This window comes from Doryrhamphus excisus, linkage group LG10 (assembly GCF_037039965.1).
Source record: "Doryrhamphus excisus strain RoL-2023G ecotype Guam linkage group LG10, RoL_Dexc_Guam_v1.1, whole genome shotgun sequence".
Taxonomy (NCBI): domain Eukaryota; kingdom Metazoa; phylum Chordata; class Actinopteri; order Syngnathiformes; family Syngnathidae; genus Doryrhamphus; species Doryrhamphus excisus.
The window spans coordinates 15,511,299-15,533,310 of NC_136366.1; the positions used below are offsets into that span (position 1 = coordinate 15,511,299).

Sequence of the window (22,012 nt, forward strand, 5' to 3'; positions counted from 1 at the left end):
TGACATCACTTCCTGTCCGCCACCGCTTTCGCTCCCCTAAATGGCTAATTTTCTCTGATTATACATATTATAGTGGTATTATTCATTCATTATTCATGTGTTAGTGGCTTTAATAATGGGCTGTCTTCGGGCGAGAGGCGGGGTACACCCTGGACTGGTCGCCAGCCAATCACAAGGCACATATAGACAAACAACCATTCACACTCACATTCATACCTATGGACAATTTGGAGTTGCTAATTAACCTAGCATGTTTTTGGAATGTGGGAGGAAACTGGAGTACCCGGAGAAAACGGGGAGAACATGCTAACTCCACACAGAGATGGTCAAGGGTGAAATTGAACACTGGTCTCCTAGCTGTCAGGTCTGCACGCTAACCACTCGATCGCCGTGCAACAAGACTTGTTGGTTGTGTGTTGTTTACATATTTTCTGATACCAAATGTATCACTGATACACATTGGTGGTGAAGGTAGGCTGGCTGATGTTGCTATTAAATATATCAAATATAATATCAGTACTTTTGCTTTCATTCTTCTCAAGTGAAGCTTGTTGCTGATTTCAAAAATGATCTTAAAAATATACATACAAAAGTTTTAAAAATAATATATTCATATAAAAGCCAGCCTAATTACAGCCCAGTCAAAATAAAACACAAAAATGGCTCGCTGTGTGTGTGTGTGTGTGTGTGTGTCTGGCATCAGTCCAGCTGTTGTCAGTCTTTGGTAGACAGTTGGAGTAGATACACAGCCAGCATCTGTCTGCTCATCTGGCTCTGTCTCACACACACACACACACACACACACACACAACTTTTAGCATCTTACCCCTGAAAAAAACCAAATCAAGCCAATAGACTGACACAGCGGTGACAGGTAGAAAGGAGGAGTGAAACCTGGTTTGGCGTCTTATTAGAACAGAAAGCCTGTCAAAGTGTCATTAGAGTTTAAGCGGGGAAGCTTAAAGACAAACAGCAGACACAGCGGTACTGTGTCAGCTGCATACACACAACAGGAACCAAAAAAAAAGTGTGTGTTTTAGCCGAGATAAAATGCACCAGGACCACTGTGGTGAATGCACAGTAGATTTTTAAGAGGGAGGATAACACCTGTAGTTTCTTTTTTTAATGCTGAACCACATTTCATGCATCACCAGAAGGCCTGTGTTTTAATTTTTAATATTCATTGTAATGAAGACATGGTTTATAAAAATGACAGGCGTGGTGTATACAGTATATACAATGGATCCGCGCATATTCATGATTCAGCATCAAATAAATATATTTTTTCACTTTTCTGACCTATAAATGTAGTATTCTCATGTTAAACAATGTTGATGTTTAAGTTGTTACAAGCTGAGTGGGGCCAATCACAGCAGAGTGGCCGTGTCAGGAAGCGGGACGTGTGTGGGATAAATTAAAACAGTTTGGAAATCCAAGGAAATAGAACTGGAATAGGTGCAGATTCTGGAAGATCTACAAAAAAAATATTTCTGTGTGGGTTATTATGTGTAGCTACTCTATAGGAGTCCACAACTCAATACAAAGGGCCAGAAATCCCACAGGGAGTCAGGTTGGTCCCAGCAAAGTGGGCGTGTCAGGAAGCGGGACATTGGTGGAATAAATTAAAACAGACCATTTTGGAAATCCAAGGAAATAGAACTGGAATAGGTGCAGATTCTGGAAGATCTACAAAAAAAAAAGCTTTCTGTGTGGGTTATTATGTGTCGCTGCTCTATAGGAGTCTACAACTCAATACAAAGGAATGGACATAATAGGCCCCTATTTAAATATGCATGTTCTGTATATGTCACTATACATCTAATATCTCACTACATATACATATGAGAGAGACCTTCGCAGTGAAGGGGATTCAAACCCTCAGTCTCACGTTCCACTTCACTAATCTAGATGAGCCAATCGGCCCTGTGAGAGGTTTGATAACCTTTTCATCAGATTATTTGGACTTAATCTGTCTGAAAGTGAACCCAGATTTGTGTAATCCCACATCAATATGATTAGAAAAAGAATGATTTAAATGTAATTTTATTAAACATCTTAATATAATCACTGGAGGCGGTCGAGTGGTTAGCGCGCAGACCTCACAGCTAGGAGACCAGGGTTCAATTCCACCCTCGGCCATTCTCCACGGTTTTCTCCGGGTACTCCGGTTTCCTCCCACATTCCAAAAACATGCTAGGTTAATTGGCGACTCCAAATTGTCCATAGGTATGAATGTGAGTGTGAATGGTTGTTTGTCTATATGTGCCCTGTGATTGGCTGGTTACCAGTCCAGGGTGTACCCCGCCTCTCGCCCCAAGACAGCGACCCTCGTGAGGAAAAAGTGGTAGAAAATGAATGACTATATCACTGATTATGTGTGTGTGTGTGTGTGTGTGTGAGACATTCAAGCATCACGATAAAGTTAAAAGGAAAATCCCAAAGTAGATTACACTAAGAACGAGAATTGAGAAAACAATTTCCGTCAACAAAGCAGTCAGGTGGCCACAAACACCAAAATAATGAAAGGTCCTTTTGGCTGCAGATGGGTGACAGTTTGTAACTTAAAAAAAAATGGCTTCCTATTGTCTTTGTGCAGATGAATTGAATGTTGGTTTGTGGTTGTTTGGTAAACAATGGCATCTATCAAAGAAATCCCTGCAAACATTCCTATTGCTCTCAGTACCGAATCAGGTTCTATTCAATACAATCCCGGCTGGTAGGACATGAGGACGAGAACATGGCGTTTCCAGGGCACAGCACCAGTTTAAACATGAGGCTCAGTCAAGGATCCTTCACAGCCTGGATGATGTATTACGGATATGATTGGATAGTAGTACTGGGAAAGATCAGAGCATAGGAGTTCAGGCTCTACTTGGTCCAAAATGAGCAATAACCGCTTCAAGCTAATCTCTCCGCAGATATCATCCACCCTGGGTTTGCCACAGCATCAAATAAATATATTTTGTTGTTTTTTTCACTTTTCTGACCTATAAATATAGTTAGAATGTTGTATTCTCATGTTAAACAATGCCGATGTTTAAGTTGTTACAAGCTGAGTGGGACCAATCACAGCAGAGTGGGCGTGTCAGGAAGCGGGACATGGGTGGAATAAATTAAAACACACAATTTTGGAAATCCAAGGAAATAGAACTGGAATAGGTGCAGATTCTGGAGGATCTACAAAAAAAAAAAAGCTTTCTGTGTGGGTTATGTGTAGCTGCTCTATAGGAGTCCACAACTCAATACAAAGGGCCAGAAATCCCACCATCCCACAGGGAGTCAGGTTGGTCTCAGCAAAGTGGGCGTGTCAGGAAGCGGGACATGGGTGGAATAAATTTAAAACACACCATTTTGGAAATCCAAGGAAATAGAACTGGAATAGGTGCAGATTCTGGAAGATCTACAAAAAAAAGCTTTCTCTGTGGGTTATTATGTGTGGCTGCTCTATAGGAGTCCACAACTCAATAAAAAGGGCCAGAAATCCCACAGGGAGTCAGGTTGGTCTCAGCAAAGTGGGCGTGTCAGGAAGCGGGACATGGGTGGAATAAATTTAAAACACACCATTTTGGAAATCCAAGGAAATAGAACTGGAATAGGTGCAGATTCTGGAAGATCTACAAAAAAAAGCTTTCTCTGTGGGTTATTATCTGGAGCTGTTCTATAGGAGTCCACAACTCAATACAAAGGGCCAGAAATCCCACAGGGAGTCAGGTTGGTCCCAGCAAAGTGGGCGTGTCAGGAAGCGGGACATGGGTGGAATAAATTAAAACACACCATTTTGGAAATCCAAGGAAATAGAACTGGAATAGGTGCAGATTCTGGAAGATCTACAAAAAAAAAGCGCTTTCTCTGTGGGTTATTATGTGTAGCTGCTCTATAGGAGTCCACAACTCAATACAAAGGGCCAGAAATCCCACCATCCCACAGGGAGTCAGGTTTGTCCCAGCAAAGTGGGTGTGTCAGGAAGCGGGACATGGGTGGAATAAATTAAAACACACCATTTTGGAAATCCAAGGAAATAGAACTGGAATAGGTGCAGATTCTGGAGGATCTACAACAAAAAAAAAAGCTTTCTCTGTGGGTTATTATCTGGAGCTGCTCTATAGGAGTCCACAACTCAATACAAAGGGCCAGAAATCCCATCATCCCACAGGGAGTCAGGCAGGCGAGTCCGTGGATTAAGGCCACACGGTGCTTTGGTCCCAAACCGACCAAATTAAACCCTTGGACTTGTGCCACTTAATTTCTCTAAGTGGCATTGGCCTCGTTGTTATGATTGTTAATTAAAGTTGGATTTAGTCAAGTGGCTGATTGGCAAACAATGAAAAATGTTGCCATTTTCATTAATTACTTCTGTTTTGTGAGTTATTAAGTGAAGTGGACTTTGGTGTCTACCTCGTTTATCTAATTATTTACGTGAGAGACAGCCGGATGTTGGTTTGGCTGGGAGATTTTTCAGATGAGCAAACAGATGTTGCAGTTTCTCAAGAGGGATTTATGTCAAAATTACAGTTTACACATACAGTACTGCATAATATACTTATTTGTCTTAGCCATAACAAAGGAGAGTAATATTTGGCAATCCAGAGTACATGAAAAAGTTACCATATGCCTTCTGCTTTGCCTTAACTTCCTTTGGGGGTGTTTGTCATTGTGTCCGACTCTTTCAGCATACGCCCGAGTCTTCTCCCTCCCGCTCACCACTTAGTCCTCAGCAGACCTCCGACAAAGAAGAGGCCAAACAGAACCGAAGAGGCCTCTCAAATCTGCACCGAGCCGGCAGCGTCAAAGACCTTATCAGTAAATTCTCCGGTCCAGATTACGACTCGTATCTGAAGTCTCCTCTGAGTCTTTATTCTGGAGCAGGAAGAGTTGAAAAGCACGCCTTCTTTGAGACTGTTAGTCCTCCAAGGTCAAAGTTGAGTCCGACCGTTATCGGTCAAGACGACAAACCAGTTCCAAGTATCTCCGTGACTCCTCCATTCGAGGAAAGGAGTCGGAGTACGGGCGTACCTGTTCAAAGAGTCGTTCAAAGTAGCCAGATAACTGCAAGAATTGATTGTCCTGTAGATCACAGCAGTGAGAGGACAGATTCAAACAAAAGCACAGACTCTGGTAGAGATTCGGTGGCGGACTCTGGCATGGGATCGGTAAGCAAAAAGTAAACAATCTTGCATGGGAATTTTTCTGCATGAAGATATGGAATTACTCTGCATGTTCTTGAAATGCATGATTAGAGATTCGAAGCATGCACTCACATTATTTTTTTTTAAGTCATATAGACTTAGTCAAGCTTCAATTAACTCTTTCCTTACCGTCAATGCTATTTTTTCACAGGATAATTGATCAGCATGATGTGATCTGGTAAAATAGACTCTGTCATTTTCTATTCCTGTTGATTCGGTGCTTTTTGGCGAAGCAGAACTGTGTGAGAAGTAATAGCTCATTGCAGGATGCTACAAAATTTAGCATCTTGACACGATGGGACACAAATTTATAGATGGGGGGGGTGTTCTGAAAGATAGATTTTCCGACAAATACTTTAAATATGCTCATTAAAAAAATGAAATTATGCCAATTAGCAGACAGTAGTCACAGTAGATGTCACAGTAGTCCTTGTGTGAGTACTCAGCATGTTAGTATTCTTATATCACAATATTTGCTAGAGGAATAAGCATGGTATGCTAGCAGTTCGCCCTCACTCTATTGGCAAGTGTTGTTAGAACGAAAAACCGGGTTTGACAAAATAAGTTCATAACCAATTAAGGATGCAGTTAAAGCTACAAAATTTAGCATCTTGACTTGCTAAATTTACAAATTTATAGATGGGGGGGTATTCTGAAAGATAGATTTTCAAACAAATAAATACTTTAAATATGCTCATAATATTAAAATGAAATTATGCCAATGTTAGCAGACTTGTATGTTACAGTAGTCCTTGTGTGAGTACTCAGCATGTTAGTATTCTTATATTTCAATAATTGCTGGAGGAATAAGCAGTTTGCCCTCGCTCTATTGGCAAGTGTTGTTGGAGGAATCCGAAAACCAGGTTTGACAAAGTACAGTAAAGTCTCGTTATATCGATATCTGTTAAAACGAATGACTACTTATTACGATACTATTTTCATTTCCCAGCAAATTTCTAGTCTTTTATGATATAATTAGCTCCGTTAGTACGATACACGGTTATTATGATAATCCGGTTACTAGGATGCCCTTTTCATCTCCCGCCAGCCAATTTGGTCTGCTTATATCGATACAAAAGCAGCTTAAATCAATCTTTGCTTAAGGATTTCAATACCAAAAAAGAACACAGCGAACGGCTGCTTCCAGTCAACTTTATTTTTCACACTTCCACCACCAGAGTGCAGCACACACAGCGGAAAACACCCGTCCCTCACGCCTACCCCTCCGGGTGGCAACACCTTCCCTATCGATAGTTCCGGGGTGAATTATGTCCCGGTAACCGGTAATCACTACAGCGTAAGTTTATTTTTATTTACTGTAGTACAAAATGTATTGTAGTACAAAAGCATGCTAGATACGCAATCCATGAACTCAAGGAGAAAATTACATGCCATATCAAAGATCCGCCCACTTTTAATGCAGTTCGGATATATGGATAGTCCGGTTATATCGGTATTTTTTCCGACTTCCGAGAATATCGATATAACGAGACTTTACTGTAAGTTCATAACCAATTAAATCAGATTGGGGATTTTAGGTTCGGTTGAGTTGCATTTTGAGCCACTTTGGCCGAATACCTCATTGATGGTCCACGTCATGGACAAACAACAAGTCAAACACAGCTTCCCATATTGGCTGAGTGGAACATCTCTAGTGGAAATGAAACATAAAACAGAAACCATCTGCAGTCTTGGCCTATCTTTCGTTAGAACGCTATACAGAGAATATTACCGAAAAGTAGACTCCATACTCAGCGGTTTATTGATAAAACGTGATATATTATTGTTCGACAGCAACAAGTCCGACAATCAACAAAACAAAACAGACCATGTGATGCTTGAGGTGTCTGTGGAATTTCCATGAATAACATTACTGACCCATAACTGTCACTAACTTAGCCATCTTTTTTCTTGCAGTGACGTTATTCAAATAACATAAATGCATAGCAAAGCTACATAAGTTTTTATCATGAGCAGGTTTATTTTTCTTTATCTGTTTACATCACATATATAGTTCATCTTCAAACACTTGTACTACACACGTACTTCGGTACGAGGTACATTATTAAAAACAAAACAAAACTTAAACTGTATAATGGAAAGCAGGAAGTGAACAAATGTAACAGTTACTGATTGTAAAAGTACCAGATGGAGGGGTAGGATTTAATAAGCTTTGCTTCTTCCTACTCCTTTTGGACATGTGGAACTGTGAACTGATTATGTGATGCATTCAATTGTAATCTGATGCATGTTCAAATGAAATAAAACCATTACCATCATTTAGTCCTAGTTTTAACCCCTGGTTGGTCCTCATTAAACAACATTCCATATTATGATGTTTTGTTGTTGCTCCCATAAATTAAATTTAAAGATAATTTTGGTCCGTAGACATGAGAATCTCCTAAGAACCTGTTAGAGTGGAAGAAGAATATGAACACAATGCAGTGTAGGAGAAAAAGTGCCAAATAAGCCCCTTTACCTACCCACACACATACACAAATTATTATTATTTATTGTAAATTATTTGTACAAATTACAGTTTACGCTGTACATTGTTCATATTTGATGTCATCCATTTATTCTCCACATTATTCTTTATTATTTATTATTATACGGGAGCCAGGCAACGACATTTTGTTGGCAATTTCACTGCTGTGTTATTTTGCAATGACAATAAAGGAAGTCTATCTATCTAACATGAATTATTAGTTCCATGTTTTAATGTCATTATGTCTCCCAAGCAAAAGTAAAGGATAGCAATCACCATGGAAGGAAAAAATGAACATCAAATATACTAGGACACGGTTTTGGTCCTAACTGCTTGACTGTTGCAACCGTCATATGAGAGTTGCAACACATTGTATACTTTTTTTTTGTAATAGAAGTCTTGATTTGATTTCCCCTGTCGGTACTATGCATTCATTACCTCCCACTTTAATCACTAGCATCAGCACATGTCACTAACATCTCGCTTGTCTTCGTCCTGAATGCATACAATACTTGCATGCTATTTTCTTGTTTTTTTTTCATGTTTCTTCTTTGTTTCAGGAGCCTGAAAGTGATTCAAACAAGCAGCCGGACAGTCTGTCAGAGGAGGAGCCCTCCACTCCAAGAGTTGTACCGCCCAGCCCCAGATATCAGCTGTTCCTTGACAACGAGCTGAAGACCAACGGCTTGAGTAGCAGGGATGCAGATGGCCCAGGAGGCGGAGGCCCACTGGGGGAGAATGGCTCCAGGTTGTCCCGGTGGGAGACCACACGACCAGGGCTGAACTACCTAGGGTCCATGGAGTCCATCGCGTCACGGGACTTTGACATTGATCGGGTAAGGTCTGGCTGACGGGGGGTGTTTTAGATTGCGGATCTGTAAATGCTGCCCTCAGTGAAAGTGAAACTGAAAGAATATTTAGTTGGCTCCCCTTTCAAGTAAGAACAGATTGCATCTTTTCTGGTTTAGTGTGGGTGTTTTGTCCATTTATCCAGGAGAACATTTTGATGTTGGACCTGAGAGAGAGTCTTCTGGGTCACCATTTGTCTAAAGGAAGGGCTTTACACAGACTCTTCCACACCAAACTCATCCAGACATGCCTGCTTTTTTTTTTTTGCACCATGATACGTTCATGATAAACCAATGGAGGACATTCCTCCAACTCTTTGAGTTGACTTCCACTGAAAGTAAGGCGCCTAGTCCGATTCCTAATTGATTGACGCCCACAGAAAACTTACTAAACATCGCCATCTGGTGGAGAAAATATAGATTTGTTTCCTTCTTGTTAATAAATTATGTCTTTTAGGGACTTCATTCATTTTCTACCGCTTATCCTCACGAGGGTGCTGGAGCCTATCCCAGCTGTCTTCGGGCCAGCCAATCACAGGGCACATATAGACAAACAACCATTCACACTCACATTCATACCTATGGACAATTTGGAGTCGCCATAAAATGATGGTTTTTTTTGTTAGAATGTGATCTTTTCCTCATAATAATTTGACTTCATTCTCAGAAAAATACAGCTGTTTTATAATTGTCATTTATAAAGTTAGCTATGGACAATTAGCAGTCGCTAATTAACCTAGCATGTTTTTGGAATGTGGGAGGAAACCGGAGTACCCGAAGAAAACCCACGCATGCACGGGGAGAACATGCAAACTCCACACAGAGATGGCCGAGGGTGGAATTGAACCCTGGTCTCCTAGCTGTGAGGTCTGCACGCTAACCACTCGCCCACCGTGCCACCTTTTAGGGACTTATGCTTTGGAAATATGAACAAGTCAACCTTTTTGGATGATGTACTTGTGCACCAGCTTTCCTCATTGTGGAAGAAGATGGATTCATGGACACTTTTATTGCAAATGCTGATCCAAAACTAGAGAAGAACATTAATGTAATTGTAGCAGGAGGGTTTGGTGTGTTGTTTTTATTAGCTGTCTAATCCATACTCTGTTTCACTTGGTTAATTGGAATATGGAAGGAAATGAACATTTTAAAGATATACTCATTAAATGAAGTATTTTTTCTTTTGTTTTTTTTTACAGGCAAGCATGATTGACAGCCCGTCTCGAGTGTTCAACAGCCCCTACAGCTTGAACATGAACACACATTTGGTAAAAAAATAGAAGAAAAACTGTGCTCCACAATGTTGCAAGCATAAACAGCAATTATGGGCCTGACTAATTATTATTATGGGCCTGACTTGACAACATTAAAGTCAATGAAACCTTGCAGTTTAGATAAACTAAACAGCCACCTTCCATACTCTCTATGTTTGCATGCAGACAGGAATGGTATCTCCTGCCACGTCGGAGTTGAACCTGCACACCTACAGTCGTAGCAGCAGTCCGGTGCTGATGACGGGGCCCACCCTCATTCCCCCTCGCACACGATACTCCGCCTACGATGCTCTCTTGAAGAGGAGGAACGACGTCCCTAATCCCGTACGAATCCCTGAAAATACTTACAAAACATATTTTGTAAGTATACTTACAAAACATATTCTATCCTAACTTTGTTTATTTTCTTCTTGCTTGTATGTAGGTGGTACCCACCCACTACAGCTTACGGTCCAGCACACTGGGGGGGGGACCCAATAGAAAAGACTTCATCGAGGAATTGACCAAACAGTTGGATGCCTGTCAGAAGGTAAGCCATGCTCATGTATTTTACATGCAAATAGATATACTGTATATCTATCTATACCCGGCACAGCGGTCGAGTTGGTTAGCGCGCAGACCTCACAGCTAGGAGACCAGGGTTCAATTCCACCCTCGGCCATCTCTGTGTGGAGTTTGCATGTTCTCCCCGTGCATGTGTGGGTTTTCTCCGGGTACTCCGGTTTCCTCCCACATACCAAAAACATGCTAGGTTAATTGGTGACTCCAAATTGTCCATAGGTATGAATGTGAGTGTGAATGGTTGTTTGTCTATATGTGCCCTGTGATTGGCTGGCGACCAGTCCAGGGTGTACCCCGCCTCTCGCCCCAAGACAGCTGGGATAGGCTCCAGCACCCCCGCGACAAAGCGGTAGAAAATGAATGAATGAATGAGTGAACCTACCACACATGAAAATTTATGTAAATAAGTCAGCGCATAAGTCAGCGCAAGGCTGCACGGTGGAAAAGTGGTTAGCATGTTGGCCACATACTAGTCAGGAGATCAGGAAGATCAGGCATCTCTGTGTGGAGTTTGCATGTCCGCACCGTGCATGCGTGGGTTTCCTCCGGGTTTCCTCCCACAAACATAAACAAAAACATGCTAGGTTAATTGGTGACTCCAAATTGTCCATAGGTATGAATGTGTACCCCGCAATTATCGATAAATAGAATGTTCCAGTATCAGGACCAATTTTAGTATCTATTTATTGAACTGCTGTGTATGTTCTCTTCAGCGTAACCAGTTCCTGGAGGCTGAGAGTGTGGAGATGGAGAAAGAGAGGAACCAGATCAGGTGGGACACGAATCACATCATTCAGTGTGTCGGCACTCTATTTTGAAAACATCTGTCATGTGTGATGATGTCACGATGTACACAACATAAATGAAGGTTCGAAATGCGTGGCCTGCTGGTGAACAATGAAGACCTGCTGAGGACCAACACTCAGATGGCCAATGAGATGAAAAGACTGAGAGAGCAGATACTGGAGATGGAGAGAACCAATCAGATCCTGGCGGAGAAGCACAGAGAGATGGAGGTATAAAACATGGCGGTGATGATAAATAGTCAATTTACAGCAATACAAGCCGTGCACTCATTACTTTATGTGATTGATTCTGTCATCTTCCGTCATGTGTGCAGATCGAGGTGAAGCAGGCCCGCGACGTGATGTTGGAGGCCAATACTCAAGAGTATGCCTTCAGCTTCCTCCAGCAGACCCTTAAAAACAAGATCCAGGATGCTGAGGTGTGTCAATAAACCTAGAATCATCACACTAGTAGCCATCACCAGTAACTACGGTAACGATACCACCAGAGCACATAGCAAAATATATCATAGTAATAATAACAACGGTGAGGTTATTTGAATTATAATTCAACACATCCATGACATTCCAAACTGAGCATCCATTGCTTATATTAATACTGCACATATTAATATTATGCATGTTAACAAGAGTTATTTATGTGTGTGTAGGAGAGCCTGGAGAAGCAAACGCTGCACTCTCAGACTCTGGCAGAGAAGTTATGGCTTGCTGAGAGGCAGCTGGAGGAGCTGGAGGTGGACAAAGACAGCAAACACAAGAAGACGTCTGAACTCAACAGCACCATCAATAGACTCGAAGAAGAGGTGCGTTGATACGAGACGTCACACTACATTTTGTGTGAGAATGATAAGCTCTTTCCATCAAGATTACACACAAAAATATATGGTTTTATTTAGTGGATGTGACACTAAAAAGATGGTTTGATAATAGATTGTCCTTGAACCTAAGTAAAACTAAAATCATGCTGTTTGCTAACAGCAGAAAGGACACGCACCAGTAAATACAAATAGACGGAAAGGGTGAACGAAAACAAATTTCTAAGGATCACAATAGATGAAAATATGAGCTGGAAACCTCATATTCCAAATATACAACATAAGGTGGCCAGAAATATTTCAGTATTGAACAAAGCAAAATTTATTCTCAATCAGAAATCACTCCACACTCTTTATTGCTCTCTGGTTCTACCATATCTTACTTATTGTGTGGAAATATGGGCTAATAACTATAAAAGCAATCTTCACTCGCTAAATGTACTGCAAAGAAGGTCAGTAAGGATAATTCATAATGCCGCCTACAGAGAACATACTAACTCCTTATTTCTAAAATCACAAATAATCAAACTTGCTGATATAGTTCATCTTCAAACAGCTAAAATAATGCATAAGGCTAAAAACAACCAATTAGCTAAAAATGTTATCCAATACTTCTCTACAAGAGAGGAGAAATATGATCTCAGGGAAGAAGTACATTTGAAACACTTCTATGCTAGGACTACGTTAAAAAGCCATAGCATTTCAGTATGTGGAATCAAACTATGGGATGGATTGAGTAAGGACCTCAAACAATGCACAACGATGAGCCAATTCAAGAAACAATACAAGCAGTTGATGTTTGCTAAATACAAGGATGAAGAGTCTTGAACCAGTCATGATGTGCTATATATATCACTATATTGACACTTACTATGGTACACATTATGTCATTGGATGCTCATATCACCTCGTACTTTGGTACGAGGCACATTATTAAAAAAAAATCTTAAACTGTATTATGGAAAGCAGGAAGTGAACAAATGTAACAGTTACTGATTGTAAAAGTACCAGATGGAGGGGTAGGATTTAATAAGCTTTGCTTCTTCCTACTCCTTTTGGACATGTGGAACTGTGAACTGATTATGTGATGCATTCAATTGTAATCTGATGCATGTTCAAATGAAATAAAACCATTACCATTTGTGCAGAATGTGCATACAGAATGTGTTCCACAACATCACAGCCTGCCAAATAATGTCCCTACTGGGAAATGAAACACCGCCCTCTGCTGGATTCATGGATGCAGCACTCTTTCCTCTTACAGATATCTGTTTCTATTTAAATATTTAATGTATCTTTTTTTGTGCAAGACTGTTTCATTTCAGTCCAGCAAATGACAAATAAAGTACAAATAGTTTTATGTCAAACTGCAAGCGTCCATAACTATGTTATTTAATTATTTACTTGTGTGTCTCCAGCTTGCCGAGGCCTTGCAGATGTCCTCCCAGTGCACAGCAGAGTTCAACCTGCAACAGAAATTGCGTCAGGATGCCCAGCTGAGGGTGGAGGAGCTGGAGGAGTCCTTACTGGAGAAGGAGCAAGAGCTGCAGAGACTTCAAGCTATTGTCAACAGGTTGCAGGGAGAGGTTAGTCAACATAAGAAGAATAACAGTCAATAGTGTTTGTATCTGATGATATGCTTACCTGACGTAGGTGTCAGGTAAGCTGATTGACAAGGAGCGTACACTGGAGGAGGAGATCCAGCTGAGGGAGAGGCTTCAGCTGCAGTGCAAGCAGGCGGAGAGGACGGTGGACGATCTTCACATGGAGCTGCAGACCACCATCCAAGCCAGAGATGACCTCGCCAAACAGCTCAAACTGGCTCAGGTACTGATCGGTCGGGCTAGCTTGGAACTTCAAACCTCACAATTTGTTAAAATGTAGAACATCAGTGTGGAGGCACAGGACATGAGGTACTGCCATGTTTGAGGCAGACTAAGAACCTTTAGTTGGAACTAAAACCAAACTAAAACTAAATATTGGGGTGTTGGATGGAAGCAGTTCATCAGAGCCGATCCACAGTGTGTTTCCATGCACAAACCTGTTGATTCAAACTCAGATGTCAACTTGAATTAATCAAGCAAAGTAACCGTTTTGGGGTTAATGAGGTGTTAATTATGCAAATCCCATTTAGCAATCATTGTGCAAATTTCGTAATCCTAAACATTCATCATTTCACTAATTCTGAAGATACTTCATCTGTCTTGTTTCTAAATAACTTCACTCTCCAAATTCTTGACATGATCACCACAAATGACCTCTTAGTAGATGCTTAGATGTAGTATTTCTAAGAATTACTTGATCACTGCTGACTTTAAATTTCACGCTCTATCAAGGTCTCCTAGAGATGATTGTGAGAAAGGTGAGGGACCAGCCCAGAATTACACAGGACTTTGATCTCAACGGTCACCAAGGAAACCATTCACAACATACTTTGATTTACAGGCCTGCAAAGTGGCAGCCCATCCTATTATTCCTCACAATTCACTATTTGTTATGGGCCTGCAAAACAAAGCCAAACAGGCCATACTTTTATTCATCATACTTTACTATTTATTATGGGCCTAAAACACAAAGCGGAACAGCCCATCATTTTATTCCTCATACTTTACTATTTATTATTAGCCTATAAAACAAAGCACAACAGCCCATCATGTTATTCCTCACAACCCACTATTTATTATGGGCCTGCAAAACAAAGCCCAACAGGCCATCATTTTATTCCTCATACTTTACTATTTATTATTAGCCTATAAAACAAAGCACAACAGCCCATCATGTTATTCCTCACAATCCACTATTTACTCTGGGCCTGCAAAACAAAGCACAACAGCTCATACTTTTATTCCTCACAATTCACAATTTATTATGGGCCTGCAAAACAAAGCCCAACAGGCCATCATTATATTCCTCATACTTTACTATTTATTATTAGCCTATTAAACAAAGCACAACAGCCCATCATGTTATTCCTCACAATCCACTATTTATTATGGGCCTACAAAACAAAGCGGAACAGCCCATCATTTTATTCCTCATACTGTACTATTTATTATTAGCCTATAAAACAAAGCACAACAGTCCATCATGTTATTCCTCACAATCCACTATTTACTATGGGCCTGCATAACAAAGCCCAACAGGCCATCATTTTATTCCTCACAATTCACAATTTATTATGGGCCTGCAAAACAAAGCCCAACAGGCCATCATTTTATTCCTCACACTTTACTATTCATTATGGTCCTGCAAAACAAAGCACAAGCCCATTCCTTGCTTAAATAAGGTAAATGCTAACAACCAGCAAGAATACAACACTGATAAGCAACAGGCAGGCCCATTTCCTGGTTTTGTTGTCTTTGTTAAAATACCATAAAAGTAATTTAGACTGTTCATAGCTTTGAATAAGTTAAAATGACATAATGCAATTATTCTTTTCCCCACGCTGTGTGACCTTTTAGGAGAAAATGATTGACCTGGAGAGTGATGTGGAGGAGCTGCATGACAGCGAGCAGCGATGGGCCTCCAAGCACAAGAGAGCTATAGAACAGGTAGATGAAGTGTGGATGACAATTCATATTTCATGTCATCAGTTTATTTCACTTTTATTGACACATATTTATGTTTTCTGTCAGACTGAGCAGCTGCAGCTGAAGCTGATTCAGGAAAAAGATCTGAACGACCAGCTGGAAACTGAGAAGGCCATCACGGAGCGACAAGTGCGTGTCCTGTGTGGTTTCATTATTTTTTTTAAATACTTTCGTTCATATTGTATATGATACATTAAGTTTTTCAAAATGATGCACATTATGCAGTAATTGTAAACAAGCATATAACATATCTAAACATACAGCCAAATTAATGCCTTTTCAGCCATAACTTAAAATATGAATAGATATGTATAGGAAGTATATTACATGATCACTTATCCCCTCACTTAAAATTGTAAAAACATTTGTGTGTCTCTTCTCTGTCAAGTATCGTGAGCTACGTTTGGAGTTGGACGAGTTTCAGAACTCCAAACCTTCGGATGACATCATCTCCAAGACGGAGACCCGAGTCAGAGAGCTGGAGAACGCTCTCAGAACCGAGGAGAGGTACTTACAGTATACCGTATGACATTATACAGTACTATATACACTACATAGAGAACAGTGAAGGAGTAAGAACCTACCTGTGTTTCACGCAGGAGTAAAGCGGCTCTTAACAACACCATTGGTAAACTGGAGAGGAGGATCAATGAGCTTGGAGATCAGATGGAGGAGGAGCACAGGATAGCTGCTGAGCAAAAAGACCTGGTAACTCATCCACTTCATTTGTTGATGTAATCATCATGCACGGCGGTCGAGTGGTTAGCACGCAGACCTCACAGCTAGTAGTCCAGGGTTCAATTCCAGCCTCGGCCATCTCTGTGTGGAGTTTGCATGTTCTCCCCGTGCATGCGTGGGTTTTCTCCGGGTACTCCGGTTTCCTCCCACATTCCAAAAACGTTGCTAGGTTAATTGGCGACTCCAAATTGTCCATAGGTATGAATGTGAGTGTGAATGGTTGTTAGTCTATATTTTTTTTTAAGTTGTAATATTATGAGAAACAAACAAAATAACGATTAAAGTTGTCATTTTTGGAAAATTGGGTGCAGGAAAATGTATAATATATATTATGGGAATAAATTATAAATGACAATTATAAAACAGCTGTACTTTTATGAGAATAAAGTCAAAATATTATGAGGAAAAGATCACATTCTAACAAAAAAAAGTTGTAATTTTACAGGAATAAACTAAAGGATAAAAAATAAAATGACATCATTTTATGGCGACTCCAAATTATCCATAGGTAATGAATGTGAGTGTGAATGGTTGTTTGTCTATATGTGCCCTGTGATTGGCTGGTGACCAGTCCAGGGTGTACCCCGCCTCTCGCCCAAAGACAGCTGGGATAGGCTCCAGCACCCCCCGCAACCCTCATGAGGATAAGTGGTAGAAAACGAATGAATGAATGATGTAATCATTACACTGTCTGGACAATGACGTCATGTCGTGACTTTTGTTGGCACGGGTGTGCATCACGGTCAAATCATCCCCATCTGATTGGTCACGCAGATGACGCAGAGAATCCGCTCTCTCAAGCGCCAGCTGAACGAGGCAGAGGAAGAGGCGAGCCGGAGAGACGCTCAGTTGCGTCACAGTCAGCGGGAGCTAGCCGAGGAGAGGGAGTCCAACGGGCGACTTCAGAGGCAGCTGCTCGACCAACACCTGCAGATAAAGTAAGAGCCAAAACATACTCGCTATGTCACATAGCAGGAAATAAAAAAGCAAGGCAAAAAAGCTGCCCAGCATGCTTTGCGGTGGGAATATGGGTGCTGTGCATAAATGTTTATGTGTATGCAATATTATATTGTGTGTCTCTCTTCAGTCGAAAGGACACTCTGACCATTCGTCAGACTCTAGATAACCTGCGGCTGGACCTCAGCGTTGACGATGACGACGATGAAGTAGAGCAGAAACGTCCAGAACCGAAAGAAGAGAAAGACGAGAAAGTTCTGGAACAGATCAGTAAGGTCACCGAGGTTTAACGCAGTCTCTCATTGGGCGTGCACCGTCAGCGCCATCAACACATATCAGCATCAGAACATAGTATTAAATACTTTTTCATCGTAGAAAACATGCAGACATAACAATGTAATAACAATATTACCGCCACGTTACAGAGCGTGTACGCATTCATTCACTAATTAGCTGTATAGTGACATGAAATACTTTATGGGGGGTGTACATTGAAATATCAATCAACAGCACAAAATGTTACATGTTGACCAGAATGATGTACCCACATGCCAAAAATATGACATGGGGTAATTACATACGTATCTATATCTGTCAATATAGATAGAACACCAATACCAGCAAACCGTAGCCTTGATTTACTAAGATTATACCAATTCTGGATCGGATTGACCCCATCCGTAAACATCTGCTTTTGCAAAGATAACACAGTGGAACCCGCTTAAGTCGATTGTCTACTCCTGTCCGCTTAAGTCGACATAAACATACATGGTTGATTGCTAAAATATGACTATATTCTATTGTATGATCGTAGTATTGGGAACTTCACATACTACATAAACAAAACATGCACACATACCATCCATTCTCACGTTTTTTTCTGGGGGAAATCTCGTATTTCGACCAAAATCAAGAGCCTCCAAACATGCCTCAGTTCCACAGAGCTCTCCACTCACACGTTCCTCCTCGGCACGTCTACATACGATTGCGTGGGACGTCCTCTCGATAGATGGCGGTGTGTTGACTCCTTCTTGCCGGAAGTTTCTGTTTCTTCCTCTGGGTAGCTCTCTTGTTTGTTTGATGTTTGTTTGTGCAAGGAGGGCTTCAGGGTCCATTATTCATTGGATTCGGATTCCCCAGGCCAGCGTCTTCTGCGCCATAGAACCGATCCAGGAACCAGGAAGTACTGGTGGTGAATAAGAGTATGAGATATTGTACGAAAACAGAACAATGTTTTTTGTCGCCGTCAGTCACCTGGTCCCAGGGGCGTCACATAAACGGGTTCCACTGTGATGCTTACCTCCGATTGGTGCTGCCATCATTTGAACAACGTGTGTATCGTAGTTGGCAGTGTGGAACGGAACAAAGCATCTTCCAAAATATCCCATAGTTCCTAAAATATGGCCCTTTTATGTTATTACTGTGCCCTGATTACCAAAATTAAACGAAATTGAGTGTTCCATTTTTCGAAATGTAAAGGACCTGTGATTAAAACTTTGTTATTAGACGTACTTGATGCAATCATTTAGTCCACTAAATCCACCCTAAAAACGTTTCCATTGACAATCTATATTGGTCGTACTGGTTGTTCACATCTTGCAGGGTTACGACACAAAACAAGAGGGAAAAATAACACACAATAATTTATACTGAATGTAATTTTTATGTTTATGTTGCATATGTCGTTGGTATATTTCTGGATTTTCTGTCTTTTCTAATCACCTGTGGGGGTACATGCGATTTTAGAGAATGAAATATATATGTATGTAAAGTGCTGACTCGAGTATATTATGGGGTGTAACTGCTGCAAGGAACTTACTTATTGTGCCTCGTATCAAGAAAAGAAAAAAAAAACCTCAACATGTGCCTTAATGTGCTTTTACAATCCAGACCGTAAAAGATAGCTTTTGATGGGATTTTAAAGTCAATATTTTGTTTAAGGCCATTGTCTTCTGTGGTCTTTGAGCCAAGCAAGTCCACCTATATTTTTACATATATGCAATATATTATAAACCTAATATTCAGATCTAATCTGGATTCTCTATTTTGTTTACATTTGCTGGTCTATTTTGCTGTCCGCGCTGTTAGGAATACAGTCATTGTGGTTTATGACATCGCTATCATATTTTATTGCTGGTTTTACTGCATCATGCAAGCTATTTACATTTACAAATTAAATGGTACTAGTATTTGTATTTGCAATAACACACATGTATGCTGGTTCTGCTGGATATTTATTGTTGTTTTTCACATTCTCGAGTTTCCTAAATAAATTCTTCTCCACAGTAAATGTGCTGGCTATACTGAAATGTACTTTTTTCTACTTTTACTTTACTAAGACACTTTACTTACAGTAAAATATTAGATTTGAGGTCTTGTTACCTTGCAAACAGTGGCAGCTGCTGGTCATTCAAGGAGGGGAAGCACGTTTATTAATATTACTACATCAATGTGTTGATACTTTGCTATGTAAATTGTAGCATTAGCTTGCTAGCAACTGCACGAGGCTTCTGTTTGGCGGGCTGTGCGTCAGATTGTGTGTGACCGGGGGAAGATGCTACACAGCGACTGATGCTCGTTGGGGAAAGAAACCGCAGAGTCGGCAAACATAACACTAGTTATTTTTAACAAAGACAAAATCGCTAGCGATCAATAAAGTCTCTCGATTAGTTCAGAACAAAGAAATGAAAAACATGGAAAATGCTTCAAGATCGCTGATTCGCTCATTTCACTGTCAATCAAAAAGGGATTCCGCCTCAGACAGGTCATCCAATCATAACACTGAAGCCCAGCCGATGGGTGGCACAAAGCCCAGCAATTATCCAATGACCGTCCAGTTTCGCGCAGTGAAGTAACCCACTCTACGCCTCCCTATGGAAGTCAGACTGTAGAAGAACGCCGTGTCGCCGGGGGATGAATGAGAAGCAAAATGGGCAATATTTGGTTAAATAAAATTCTCTTTGTTTTGTTGTTGTTTTTTTTTTATTTTCGGATTTGGCACATTGGCATATTAAAGGTGACAAAGCACAGAAACCTTTCAAACAGATCCATGGTGCACAATACAAAACTTGAAAATGACTGAAATAAACATACCATATTCTCATCTATAGAAGTTTTTTTTTCTTAATTCTTACTAAAAGGGCCACAGAAATGTTATACTTAATAAACTGCTGACCCACTTTAGCCCTACTAGCATCTTTGGGGAAGAAAAGAAATATAAGGATAGCAAGAAGGTCTTTCTTATTCCTTGTGCAAATCAACACCTGGAAACTATTTATCATCATGTAAGGCAGTTGGAGGTGTCACGCAACTTCAAAAAAAAAATGGTTGACTTGCACAAAATCAGGTAAGTACTGTCATCGTCAGATACGTTAAAAGTGTGCTGAATATACGTAAGCAAGCAACAAGTGTACATAGACACAAATAAAACAATCATTACACAAAGAGTTGTTTTGGAAGGAAGCAAATGAAGTGGTCAAATTACATTCACCCGTGAAGGTTGTAGTGCTTTTTTTTTTTTTTGCTTCAGTGTTTATCACATTAAATGTTTCCTATCATGAATCATCAACTAAAATATTAGTCAGTGACAACACAACTAAACACAAAATACACAGTTTTAAATGACTTTTTATTATTAAGCCTTATTAGGCCTTGAATTGCTTATAAAGCCATTTCTAAAGCTGTGAGACTTCAGCTAACCACAGCGAGAGCTACTATCTAATAATAGCAAAAAAATTGAACAATGATGAAACTTCCCAGGAGTGGCCAGCCAACCAAAATTACCCCAAGAGCACAGCGATGACTCATACAAGAGGTCACAAAAGACCCCACAACAACTTCTAAAGAAATGCGTTATTAGCTTATTATTATTATTATTATTATTAGCAGTTATTAGCTTTAGGGGGCAATACATTTTTCACACAGGGTCATGTAGGGTTTGTTTGTTTTCCTCCCTTAATAATAAAAAAAGTGTCATTTATGAACTGCATTTTGTGTTCAGTTGTGTTGTCATTGCTTCATTTCATTTGTTGGATGATCTGAAACATTTACATGTGACAAACATGGACCAAAAATAAGACATCAGGAAGGGAGCAAACACTTTTTTATGAGTTTTGACTGGACTAGTGACATGCTGTTGAAAAGTAAAAAAAAACAATGATTGGACCGCATCTTCCTTGCCACATGCAACACTTTTACCAGGTTTGAAAATGCAAAAAAAAAAAAAAACATCCCGTTTTTCAGTAAGATTGTTCATTGCTGGGTTGCATGTGACATCACTGCCTCAAGCAGAAAACGGGGGCGAGGGGTGAGTATTATGAGTGGACATTCTGTAAACATGCACTGTTTTTGCTAAATTATTTACTAAGATAAGACACCAGAAAGAAAAAAAAATTTAAAGTTTGATCCCCTTGTTTGACTATTTCATGTCTTTATGCAACACACCATGCGCACACACAGACACACACACACACAATAGGAGCACATGACTTCAAATTTGCATTAATCTTCCAAACATTATACAAAGATACTCAGTGTTAATGTGGTCATATTAAATCCCCCCGGGGTATCCCGATGGTTGCAACCCAGCAATGAAGTGACTGGGCTCTCTTCTGTTGGCCACTTGTCTCCTGTATCACTTCCCACAAGGCTACGGGTAGGACCCAAATTAATATTTGTCAGTTCGGTTCTGTGTTTATTTTCACAAATATTGTGCTGTTGATATTGTTTATATTAGATATAATATTCCGG

At 40.3% G+C, this 22,012-nt stretch overlaps 1 protein-coding gene across 4 annotated transcripts in view; it reads left to right on the plus strand.

The window, feature by feature from the left end:
• The window catches only part of LOC131106959 (uncharacterized), a 47,064-nt gene extending 27,492 nt beyond the window's left edge, over nt 1-19,572 (plus strand). For 2 of the 4 annotated variants that reach the window (XM_058056531.2, XM_078794192.1), the window contains 17 exons: nt 4,671-5,150; nt 8,235-8,510; nt 9,722-9,790; nt 9,962-10,120; nt 10,221-10,325; nt 11,071-11,129; nt 11,226-11,373; nt 11,478-11,582; nt 11,814-11,966; nt 13,397-13,564; nt 13,632-13,805; nt 15,440-15,529; nt 15,614-15,697; nt 15,957-16,075; nt 16,168-16,276; nt 17,081-17,244; nt 17,394-19,572. In XM_058056531.2, the coding sequence (XP_057912514.2) occupies nt 4,671-5,150; nt 8,235-8,510; nt 9,722-9,790; nt 9,962-10,120; nt 10,221-10,325; nt 11,071-11,129; nt 11,226-11,373; nt 11,478-11,582; nt 11,814-11,966; nt 13,397-13,564; nt 13,632-13,805; nt 15,440-15,529; nt 15,614-15,697; nt 15,957-16,075; nt 16,168-16,276; nt 17,081-17,244; nt 17,394-17,553 (2,622 nt within the window). In that variant the 3' untranslated portion in view covers nt 17,554-19,572. The remainder of the gene's footprint in view (nt 1-4,670; nt 5,151-8,234; nt 8,511-9,721; nt 9,791-9,961; nt 10,121-10,220; nt 10,326-11,070; nt 11,130-11,225; nt 11,374-11,477; nt 11,583-11,813; nt 11,967-13,396; nt 13,565-13,631; nt 13,806-15,439; nt 15,530-15,613; nt 15,698-15,956; nt 16,076-16,167; nt 16,277-17,080; nt 17,245-17,393) is intronic. The other 2 variants (XM_078794193.1, XM_078794194.1) reach the window with 1 other exon arrangement.
• Nucleotides 19,573-22,012: the final 2,440 nt, after the last annotated feature.